We start from the raw sequence: 12082 nt of genomic DNA, 5'->3' as shown, positions 1-12082 counted from the left end.
AACTTTTCAGTTTTATTAATATAAGCGAGCCAGCAAACTCTTAAGGCCCATACACACGATCGTACTTTCCGTCAACAACGGTCCGACGGACGTGTTTTATGGGACAATCTGACTGTCTGTATTCTCCATCGAACAATTGTTGTCGGAATTTCCACGGACAAATGTTCGCTGTGCATGCTCTCAAACTTTCCAACAACAAATGTGTTACGTCGGATCATCCGATCATGTGTACACAAGTACATCGGACTAAAATGCAAAGTACAAACATGCATGCTCAGAACCAATGCTAAAAATCAGACAACAATAGCAGAAGTTGCCCAAAGGATGGTGGTAAAGAGCTGAAAAACCACATGATTTGGTGAATATTGGCTGAAAATGTTCTGCCGTGTATGCATACCAAGTTCACGTCCAACGCCCCTTCGGACAAAAATCCACGGAAAAGTCAGATCGTGTGTATGAGGCTTAAAACAGCACTTCTGGTGTGGACTGAACACACTGGAAAGCACTAACACTGAGCGAAAACCCTTCACAACACCACATGGAACAGATAGTTACGATCATATGTACAACAACTTGAAAAAAGATGGCTCATTTACTGGGAGCCAGACAGGATTCTTTGATAGTAGACTGTACAACCCAGATGGTTATGGTGTCCCTTGTCGCATAAACCTTCTGGGTTATTCTTTCTTATTGTCCCCAATCCCGACTTTATTGAAGTGATTTGGCTTTTCCTACAGGTCCATATTTTGTTCCCTAATACTTATCTTGATTCATGGTCTCGCACCATCCTGATTACATGGACGCTGGTCCTGCAATGAAGTGTAGGCATGATGATGATGTTGACCTGTCAGAGACAGGCATGCAGAGTAGCTTCAGCTGCCTGGTCTTCACCATTGGAAGCGGCAGGATTGAAGATCACGTGATTGAGGATTGGGGAACAGTAAGTATTATTTGGTATCAGAACCTTTATTTTAATAAATGAATTATAGATTGCTTAAGAGCAGGCGTGGTAGGGGCCACAAAACAGTTTTTTTTTACATAGTCATAGCTGTGCTTTAAGGTAAGCCCTTGACAATAGTTTTGACTTTGAGGGAGCTTTAAGAGGATGCTAAGGGATTACATATCCACTATCATCTGGTATGTATTTGAGGCTGCCAAAGTGAAATGTTCCAAGCTACACCAACCTAAATCATAGAGACTACACCATCCTTTTTTATCATTAAAAGCAATAAAAACCCAACAGAGCGAGAGAGAGAGAGAGGCTAGCCATACATGAATCGAGTTTCGACCGATTCAGCAGGAATTGGAAGAAGTTCAAGCCATGGGTGGCACAGCAGGCACCATAAGCTCAACAAGCTTCTATTGAAAAATTGTTGGGCAAGGATGACTGCATCTAGAGGCGTAACTAGAAGCTTCAGTGTCCCGGTGTAAGAAAACCTGAAGAGCCCCCTGACTTCTGGGGCCCTTTCCATCAGTCCCAGGGCTCATTGCTCTGAGCCAGAGCCTTTACTCCCATCTGTCTCAGAACTTTTTATAAGCCCCAAGTCACACTAATATGACTGCTAATGCGACTTGTGCGCATGAAAAGTCAAAACACATTCATTTCAATTAGTGCCGTCTTAATCATTGCTACTTTTCTGTGACTTTTGTGGGAATTGAGTGCTATAGACTTCAATGTTAAATCACAAAAGTCACAAGCAAGTCGCATGAATTTGAGGTTGCAGCAGTGTGAACCGAGCCTTACAGTCCTGCCAAGATGACAGGACGGTCGCAAGTGCAACCTTTGCCACCCTGGTTGCATCCATCCAATGCAATAACTTCTCAAGTATTTAGACAGCTGTGATTGCTGCAGCTATCTTTCAGCAGTGCAGATTCCTCCATCCATGCTTTTTTTCCTAAATGCAGGAGCAAATGACTTTCTCTCATTCTGCCCTTGGGGCTGAACAAGAGCAATTTAAAAATATTTGGCTAGCATAAGACCTGAGATTGAAGAGTCAATTGAAATCTTTAAAACCTATAAGAAGCTGGTGGGTAAAACCTATAAGAAGCTGACCCTCAGAAGTTGAGCACTGACCCATCAAATCCCCTCACTATCGGATTCTGCTGTTTTATTCTGCCTGAACCTGCTAAAACCCCCTGTGGATAGACAGCTTATGAATCCTTTTGTTCTTTTTTTTTTTCTACACATCTTCACAAGGACATGCAAGCAATCTTAGAATTTCTCTAATTGCAACTTGTAAGCCACAAGATTATTGGATCAATCGGATCAATGCACCTTTGTCCTAAGCTGTAATTACAGCAGTATTACAATAATTTGTACAAAAACTGAGAAAATCAGTCTTACCCGGCATACGTGACCTGGAACCCATCAGCATCCTCCTTATCTTATTTCTAGAATGTGGTGTTTATAGAGCTTGCAGCATCCTACGGATATTGCATTGTGTATACCCAAAGGAGCAGCCACATCAGAGGTCAGTTCAGTTCATAGTAAATCTGAATCCATATATAGTTCTAGTTATTGTCTTGTATTACAGGTTCCTTACATATCCTTATTGCCCATAAGGTTTTTTTTTTTTTTAAACCATACAGATGACAGTGCCGGTTCACACTGGGGTGGCTTCAAAGTCGCCCGTCCATACCAGACCCTTATCCGAGCACGCAGCCCGGCCGGTCAGGAAAGGGGGTGGGGACGAGCGAGTGACCGCCCCCCCTCCCTGAACCGTACCAGGCCGCATGCCCTCAACATGGGGTGGTGGGTGCTTTGGGGTAGGGGGACGCCATGTGGCCCCCCCACCTGAAAGCACCTTGTCCCCATGTTGATGAGGACAACCCTGGCCGTTGGTTGTCTGGGTCTGCGGGCGGGGGGCTTATCGGAATCCAGGAGCCCCCTTTAATAAGGGGCCCCCCAGATATTAAAGAGTAACTCCACTTTTGAGTAGACAAATCCACTCCAGATAGCTGTTTGTTTCATCAGAATGATCACGTACTCTTACTGATTGGGAGGGTCTGGTTCATTATAATGACATTGTGCACTTTCTGTGTTCTAATGAGGGAAGCTGCAGGGTCTGCATTCCTCTAGAAGCATTTAAACATTGGGAAGTATCTCACTAAAACCTACATTTCTGTTGTAGGGGATTCCTAAAATCTGTCTTGTATGTAGTGCAGACTTCTGGAAAACTCAGTGAGCCACTCACACAAGTGGGAAGTGACATGTTTGGAGGCATTTTGTGTATAAACAGTGTACAGAATGTCTCCAGGTTGTCGTTTTTACAGAAAAATACAGCAGCTGCAAATTGAAAAGCAAAGGTAATTTTTAAAGTGGTTTTAAAGTCTAACTGTTTTCTTACCTTAATGTACTCCTTGAATTATGGCTAAAAAACACCCAGTAACTGTCCCCTCCCCCCCAGCCCCTATCCTTAAACACTCACCTGATGTCTCTAACTGACCGCTCTTGGTCTCACAGGAGACAATGGCAGCAGTGTAAGAAAGGGACAGGGGGCATGGCATGTGTACCTATGGATGGACACAGCCCAGGGCGGGAGCACACGGCTCGTCAAGGGCACCCATAGGAAGAAGGAGCAGATCTTAAGTTTGATGGTGCCAGCATAGTTCCATGGCCAGTGCTACTTGGCAAAATCAGCTGCATCCCACCTATTACCATTTCAGCTGGATTTAGGGGTGGGCATTTTCCCCTTTGACCTCCAATGAATTGGTTTTAGCATTAATTCCTGGAGACGTAACATTATTTTTAGGATTTCCCTTGAGTTAAAAGTTGAGAAAAAGTATCACTTGAGTGACAGCTCTGAGGCTGCTGACATCCCTTCCCAGATGGCGGCACCAAGCAGCAGTCTTAGGGCTTTTGGATGTCTACACAAGGGGTACTTTTACAGGTAAATAATTCCATTAAATGCATATATAATCTTATGGGATGGTTGTTCTAGTGAAAGGGTCTTTTTAGCTAAACCCGTTGCTTTGTCCTATATGGGAAGGAGTAGCAATGGAACATAATGGAAGTAATGAGAACAGTAATGTCTAAGGTGCCGATTGATGACTGATTCGGTCTTGCTAATATAGTCATGGTAATGGGTAACAATATGGTGGCACATGGAACTGAAGTAGACCTAAACCTTGGATTGTTTTTCCAACGGAATTCCGCTCAAGCTTGGCTTGCATACACACGGTCACACAAAAGTTCTCTGAACGTTCGACCGTCAAGAACGTGGTAACGTACAACAACACGAGGAGCCGAGAAAATGAAGTTCAATGCTTCCGTGCATGCGTCAAATTGTTTCCGAGCATGCATCGGAATTTTGCGCGTCGGAATTGCTACAGACAATCGGATTTTCCAAAATGTATTTATTTTTCTTTCGGAAAATTTGAGAACCAGCTCTCAATCTTTTGCTGGCAAAAATTCCGACAGCAAAAGTCTGATGGAGCATACACACAGTCGGAATTTACGTTCAAAAGCTCACATCGGTCTTTTGCTGTCGGAATTTCCAATCGTGTGTACGAGGCATTACACTTCCAACCTTTATTATTTGAGGAACGTAGTAGAGCTAGGGTTTCTTCAGAGGTCTCCAGAGGTTCTTTGAGATGAGGATGGTTGGCCTTCAGTTTGATGGTGCCATCATAGTTCCAGGGCCAATGCTACTTGGCAGAACCAACTCCATCCCACCAATGATCAGTTCAGCTGCATTTAGTTTGGGCATTTTCCCTTTGACCTCCAATGACTTGGTTTAAGCATGGATTAATGGAGACCGCACAATTATTTTTTGGGTTCCTCTTGAGTTAAAGGTTGAGAAACTATTTTATAGAGTCACTTGAGTGACAGATTTTAGTCTACTGGGGCTGCTGATATCATATCCAAGATGGTGCCACCCAACAGCAGTCACAGGGCTTTTGGAAGTCTACACAAGGGATTACGAGCATAATTTGTTCCAGGAGAATGCTCGTAATCCAAAGTACTTGCATATCAAAGCGAGTTTCCCCATTGAAGTCAATGGAAACAAAAATAATTTGTTCTGCATTGACTTCAATGGCATGCAGCCAGAGGTGGGGGGGAGCAGAGAGCCTCAGAAACAGCCAGAAAGGCCCAAGGACGGCGCTGCTTGGCTCTGGTGCCCTCCACCTCAGGCGAAAAACACGGTACTGCACACCGCTTTGGCCTGAATCCTGCTCGTTTTGCGAGACAACACTCGCAAACCGAGTTATGATTTTTACAAATAGTTACTTGCAATCCGAGGTTCCACTGTAAATAACAAGCATGAAATGTTAAATGCACTTATAATCTTATTGGAAGATTTTTGTTGAAATTACTGATCTAGTGACAAGGTCTCTTTAAGAGGAGATCTAGAGCTTGTGATCTGGAGGTTGTCATAAATGTGTTGGCTGACAAGGCAGGTTTGTACCCAATACTTTCATAACTATGGCATTATCTGAAGATTTATATATGGAAAGAATAACCGACTGACAGCAATAATCCGTCTTGCCTGAGAAGGGAACAGTACCCTGTGGAGGAACCAAAATGAAATTTACAAAGCCGTGTGTGGGAGAGTAGCCAGACGATGAGAATGATCGGCACTCCAACAAAAGTGACAAAGAACAAACCAATGTCATATTTCAAACCGGACAAAAAACAAATGCAGGAGATTTCTATAGACCTGTTGTGCATGTCGCACAGGTTTCTTCCATGATTGTTCTAATTAGGCTAGACATCATTTGTATCCGAAACAACATGACAACCCTAATGCAAATAATGTGACAGGATGGCAGAAGTGGCACAGCGATTTTACACTTTTACAATTTTACTTTCTTGGAACCCCTCTGTGATCGAATCCCTGTGGGCGGTGGAGGCTCAAACAACGTGATCCCCCTGGATGATCAAGGGTCCCGGCTGGTTTTAGATCCACAAGTGTCTTAAACCTCCGGTAATAGGGGGGTTTCAGGAGCTGCTAAGTGGCCATTGTATGAGGTGGAGGTTTCTTTTTCTCTACTGTCACAACTTTCATGGTGAAGTTCTCAGTCAAGAATTGTATGGAAATCACGTCACCTTATGGACTTATTTTTGCACAAACTTTTCACCATTTCATCATTAATTAAAAAATTAATTATTTTTTTATTTAGCACAGTTTTTTTTTTTTTTTTGGCTTATGTGTTATGTTAAATTGCTGCTTTGTATGGTCATATTTTATTTATGACAAATTTTACTCAGATGATTTTTGGTAGCGATGTATTACCCATATTTAAATTAAATCAATAACTGTCCTGAAGCTTTTTAGGGATCATGTAGACATGTGTACTTGTCAAAAGCAGGGCTACTCAAATGCACGCGTTCAAGAGTAATGCACACCTACTGACATGAAAAGGCTGTTTTTGACCTGCAATTTAAATGCACCTTATTAAAACCTGTCCAAAGAAATGCAAAGCAGGTCAAACGCAGCATCTGAATTGCCATCTACACTGCTTTATTGAAGTCAACAAGAACAGAGCCAGATTCATAGAGAGGCAATAGGGGAAATTGCCCCGGGCCTCCCTGCCAAAGACCACAGACTTTCTGTCAGAAACCATGAATCAGACCGAGACAGAAGTACAGTTAAATCACACTTGTTTATTATTAATAATAATAATAATAATAATAAAAAGATAAACAGAGTAAGCTTAGTCAAAACATAGCCAGAGTTCAGGAACTGGATCGGATAGTCAGCCAAGCCAAATGTCAGAGCCAGAGATAAACGTAGTAGAACAGCAAGCAGGATCTGGAGCCAGAAGGAACGTCAGCCAAGCAAGTCTTCAACAGGAACGCAGGAGATGTTGACCAAGGCGTTGGCAGAGAGCAACTGAGCTGGACGGCTTAAGTAGGCAGGACTGACGAGCAGGCTCATCAACAGATGAGTGACTGTGGAGAGATAGGAGCTGGCAATTAGCCGACAGCTGAGCGGCCAGCTCACAGAAGGAAGGGCTGAGCCCAGCCCTGACACTTTCTTTATAAAATATGAAACTTCTTTTGATTCAAGACTTTAGTAGTGTGTTTGTTGAGGTAATTGTCCAGTTTGCAGCCTTTGCCAAGCTTGGTCATATCTTACTCCATCTTAACAGGCAGTTTTATTACATGATGAAGAGCTTGCTGATACTTTTCCAGGCGTTAAAATATATTTGAGCATGGTGGGCACCAGTTGTTCGGGAGAAAAGTTGTTTAGCAAATTGGCACTGATAAAGAATTATCTGAGAGCCACGATGACCTGTGAAAGACTAAGTGTTCTTTGCCTACTTGCTGTTGAGAGCCATGCCCATAAGAAAATACAATTTGATGGGTTAGATTTTGCAGATGCTAACTGACTAGCCCTTTCCCCTGCTCTTCATCCTGAAACCTCCCCCGCAGCAGCCGACAGGAGAGAAGGGAATCTAGCAACACTGTGGTGGTGGGGGCAACACAGGGGGAAGCCCGGGCAGTAGGGGGGAGTCTGCACCACACAGAGTGTTAAAGGTGTGCCCAGGTACACCTGGCACACCCCTTGTGCATGCCTATGGTGGCCATAGATGGTCAATACTTAGAGGCTGGGTCCTGAACTTTTCACCATACAAAGGGAATAAAAAAAAATGTGGTCCATTGTCATCTTGTTGAGTGCACGCTTTCCCACAAATTATTTTCACACAAAGTGAAACCGATATAATTTCTTCTATGTTCATTTTCACCAGATAATTGTTAATTCAGAACAGTAGCAGATTAGTTCTCGGTTGTAAACTCATGATCTGATTCCTCGTGTTCACCCCAAGTAGATCAATATAAAATAAATTGCATTCACCCTGAATATTCTCTTCCATACTTGCAGGGCCTTCTGAATGGATTAATGTACTACAGGCCAGATGATCCCGTGGATTACTTAGAAAACTGCTTGCAAAAAGTGAAAGAACTGGGAGGGTCAGAGAAGGTGAAGTGGGACACGTTCGTGGGTCCGGATAAAAGAAACTTACCGCCACTCAACGGTGGACAGGGCCGGCGGGCATTCTTCAGAAATGGTAATATATAAGGCTGTTTACTCTTCAAAGTTTTAATCCAGGCAAACTGCTTAAATACACAGATGAAATACATATGAGCTGTTTTTACCTGCTAAGGTTTTTTTTATTTAAAGTGGTTGTAAACCTCAGACTCGAAATATGAACAAAGCATATCCCTCCCTAGTGCGTACTCATTTATCCACTTTAACCAGTCCCGGAAGGTTTTTTGCGATATGGCACTGCATTATTTTAACTGACAATTGCGCAGTCGTGTGACATTGTACCCAAATCAAATTGTCCTTCTTTCCCCACAAATGGAGCTTTCTTTTGATGGTATTTGAAACAAAAAAGAGCGCCAATTTTGAAAATAACATAAAAACATTATACTTTCTGCTATAAAACATATCCAATACATGTTTTAAATAAAATTGAAATTCTTCATCAGTTTAGGCCAATATGTATTCTGCTACATATTTAAGGGTTAACTGTGTGCCTAGCTGGTGCTTGCCAACTGTGTGGGGAATGCTCTGACTGGATGAAGACAGAGATTGGTGTTCCTGCTTAGCAGGAACACAAGATCTCTATCTTCTCCCCTGTCAGAACGACGATCTGCCATGTTTGCCTCTCTGGGGAACGATCGCGGGTGGCCAGCAGACATTGGATCCGCTGGACTGGCTGATTGGCTTCCCCTGTGTTCAATCGGCGCGCCCCCCCCCCAAAATGACGAACAGGTACGTTGTTTCGCGCAATAGAGTCGTCCTGCCACAGTTCAAGTGCGGTAGGCAGTTGGCAAGTGGTTAAGAGCACAAAGTGTGAAGCCTGCTGCTTCATTCCTCTGCTCTTAGCATGACTTACTTCTGACAAGTTTTCCTGACACCAAGAGAAAAAATGTGTCAGGGGAGGGAGCTCCAGCACACAGCCTGAGATTGATAGCCCCAGCTCTGTTGCTGTGTGAAGGGAGGTTTGTCCCCCCCAATCAGCACTCAGAGCTCTCCTCACTAAGCTCTGCAGAGTGTAACTTTAGCTCTCTGCCCTCTTTTGTTTTCTGACAACTCAGCTTTAAATGGTTAGTTCCACTTATCAGGAAAAAAAGAAAAGAGGAAATAACATCCCACACCCTGCTCACCCCCCGGTCCCCTCTGCACTTCCCTCCATGAGTGATATATTTTCACTGACCACGCAGCCCTTTGCAGCAGTCCGGGGGTTTGAAAACCATGCAGTTTTTCTTTCTTCACTCCTTCAACCTTTCCCTAGGGAAGCTGGTACATATCAGGTTGTCCAATTGGTCATGTGCTGGTGCTGTCCAATCAGAATCACTCTGATCCGTCCTGGTGTTCCTAGGGAAAGAAGAGGAAGAACCGCACATTTTCCAAACCCCAGGACCACTGCAGCGGGCTGTGTGGATGGTGAAACTGTATCTAAGTACGGCAGCGAACAGGGGGCTGGAGAGGGTGTTAGGTGTTAGCTCATCTTTTAATTTTTTTCTGAAAGGTAAACTTACACTTTAAATATTTTTTTCTGTTTTCTTCTACAAATAATGTCAGATCATTTTTTATTTTGTTTTACCAAATTACTAATTTTTAAAGTTACGCTGTAGACAAATATGAAATTGTAGTATTTCAGATGTCCCGAAAAAAACGATTTCTCTACATTTGTAGATCAACCCGCGACTGCTGTACCCGGGGCAGAGAGCACCCTTCACCCTGAGTTAGGTACACCACTGATCAGCAGATAGTCAATAAAAGCCGCCTGCATTTTTCTTTTTTGACAGGTTTCCTTCAGTTGTAATGAAGTCATTTTTTTTCTTCTGAATTCTTCCCTGATATTGTTATACCCTGCTATTTTTGTTCTAGTGTTGCCAGAAAGTTGCAACTTTCCTTATCGGAGATATGACCGGCTGCCTCCTATCCACCAATTCTCCATAGAAAGTGATACAGACCTCTCAGAAACAGCAGAATTGATTGAAGAGTATGAAGTGTTTGATCCATCCAGACCACACCCAAAAATTATACTGGTAATTGGTATGTATGCATTTTTAAAGGGAAACTGTAATGGTTTTGTGATTTATTTTATTTTTTAAATGTACACGCTTTCATATTGATATGTTGCCTTTTTGTTGTGTTTTTTTTTCTATTAATATATAATCTTAAGTTTTACAGTGATCAGTTTATACAGGGTGCAAAAAGGATCCACAGAGCACTATGCAAAAGCTTTTTGCTTTTAGGCTCTCCTTCTGATTGATGCTTTATACTACCCTGTCTAAACTGAACAGGCCGGTAGGGTAGGAGAATTATGCTACACACAACCGTTTTTCGGGTTGTAAAAAATTATGTTTTTTTTTTATGTCATTAAAAACGATGGTGTGTGGGCTCCAGAGCATTTTTCACGATGTAAAAAATGGGCATTAAAAATTTAGAACATGCTCTCATTTTTCACGTCGTTTTTAACGTTGTAAAAAATGGTCGTGTGTGGGCTTTAACGACGTGAAAAAAACGCGCATGCTCAGAAGCAAGTTATGAGACGGGAGCGCTCGTTCTGGTAAAACTACCGTTCATAATGGAGTAAGCACATTCATCACGCTGTAACAGACTGAATCGTCTTTTACTAACACAAAATCAGCAAAAGCAGCCCCAAGGGTGGCGCCATCCGAATGGAACTTCCCCTTTATAGTGCCGTCGTACGTGTTGTACGTCACCGCGCTTTGCTAGAGCATTTTTTTTTTTCACGATCGTGTGTAGGCAAGGCCGTTTTATTGATCGGGTTGAAAACAAATCGTTTTTTCTAGACCATTAAAAAAGTGGTTCTGGCCAGCTCGTTTTTTTTTGTGTGTAGCAAATTGGATCTTGCTTTGCTGTGGTTTTTCAGCTTCCTCTGGATCAACTGTGGGTATAGGATTGTGTATATGGGATTGTATGTTGTGTTTTTTTTTTTGGTTTACTAGATGTTTTTTCAACTTCACTAACTATGTAAGTATGTTTGGCTCTGTATCTAAATTCTTGCTTGAGCTATTTAGCTTTTCAACAGCGCAGCTAAGGTTGGCTATAGGGGTATCTTTTTTTTTTTTTTGTTATCAACCAGCCGGCTGATTGAAAAAAAAAAGATGTATTTCCCCATCCACACAAGAGCGGTGGATGTGCTATTGTATTCTGACAGTGGGGACTTCTCCACTGAATCAGAGCTGCAGCTGCTGATCGAATGAAAGTTCACCAACATCCAGTTCGACAAAAGTAGATCGCTAGATTGACTTCTCTTGTGGGATCGGGCATAAATGAATCGAAATTCAGCTGATCCCTGCCTAACCAGCCAAATTCGGATCTATCAATGGCCAGATAAGGAATAGACAAACACATCCAGCTCCGTAAGGCCTTGTACACACGATCAGTCTAAACCGATGAGAACGGACTGAAGTTCAGTTTCATCGGTTAACCGATGAAGCTGACTGATGGTCTGATGTGCCTACACACCATCAGTTTAAAAACCGATCGAGTCCAACGCGGTGACGTAAAACACAACGACGTGCTGAAAAAAAACAAAAATTCAATGCTTCCAAGCATGCGTCGACTTGATCCTGAGCATGCGCGGGTTTTGAACCGATGCTTTTGCATACTAACCGTCGGTTTTGACCTATCGGTTACCAGTTCATCAGTTCAATTTTAAAGCAAGTTCTAAATTTCTGGACCGAAGGATAACGGACTGATGGGGCCCACACACGGTCAGTTTGGACCGATGAAACTGAACTTCAGTCCGTTTTCATCGGTTTAGACTGATCGTGTGTACAGGGCCTAAATTCCTTAAAAAAAAAAGACCTGGATTCTTTCCTAAATGGACATTATATATACCTGGATACCTAATATTTTATAGGTAAAGTTGATCCAGAGAATATCCAATTGCCTCTTGGGGGATCACAAAGGCATTTATTCCCCCGCTGGAGCAAATTGGATCATGCCTTATTGTTGGTTTGTTTGTTTTTTGCCTTCCTCTGGGTATAGGATTGTGTATATACAGTAGAACTGTAATTTTATTTTATTTTCCGTTTTATTGATTGAATGGACTTGTGTTCAACCAGACTGTGCCGCCCAATGGGCAT

General features: G+C 42.6%; 1 protein-coding gene across 2 annotated transcripts in view; it reads left to right on the top strand.

The window, feature by feature from the left end:
* Positions 1 to 12082, top strand: part of AK5 (adenylate kinase 5) — a 299264-nt gene that overhangs the window by 55696 nt on the left and 231486 nt on the right. For both annotated transcript variants that reach the window (XM_040360665.1, XM_040360666.1), the window contains 2 exons: positions 7830 to 8016; positions 9849 to 10016. In XM_040360665.1, coding sequence (XP_040216599.1) covers positions 7830 to 8016; positions 9849 to 10016 — 355 coding nt within the window. The remainder of the gene's footprint in view (positions 1 to 7829; positions 8017 to 9848; positions 10017 to 12082) is intronic.

This window comes from Rana temporaria, chromosome 7 (assembly GCF_905171775.1).
Source record: "Rana temporaria chromosome 7, aRanTem1.1, whole genome shotgun sequence".
In the NCBI taxonomy this organism is placed as follows: Eukaryota; Metazoa; Chordata; class Amphibia; order Anura; family Ranidae; genus Rana; species Rana temporaria.
The sequence above is the reverse complement of the archived record's forward strand: the minus strand, read 5'-3'. Positions and strand labels throughout refer to the sequence as shown.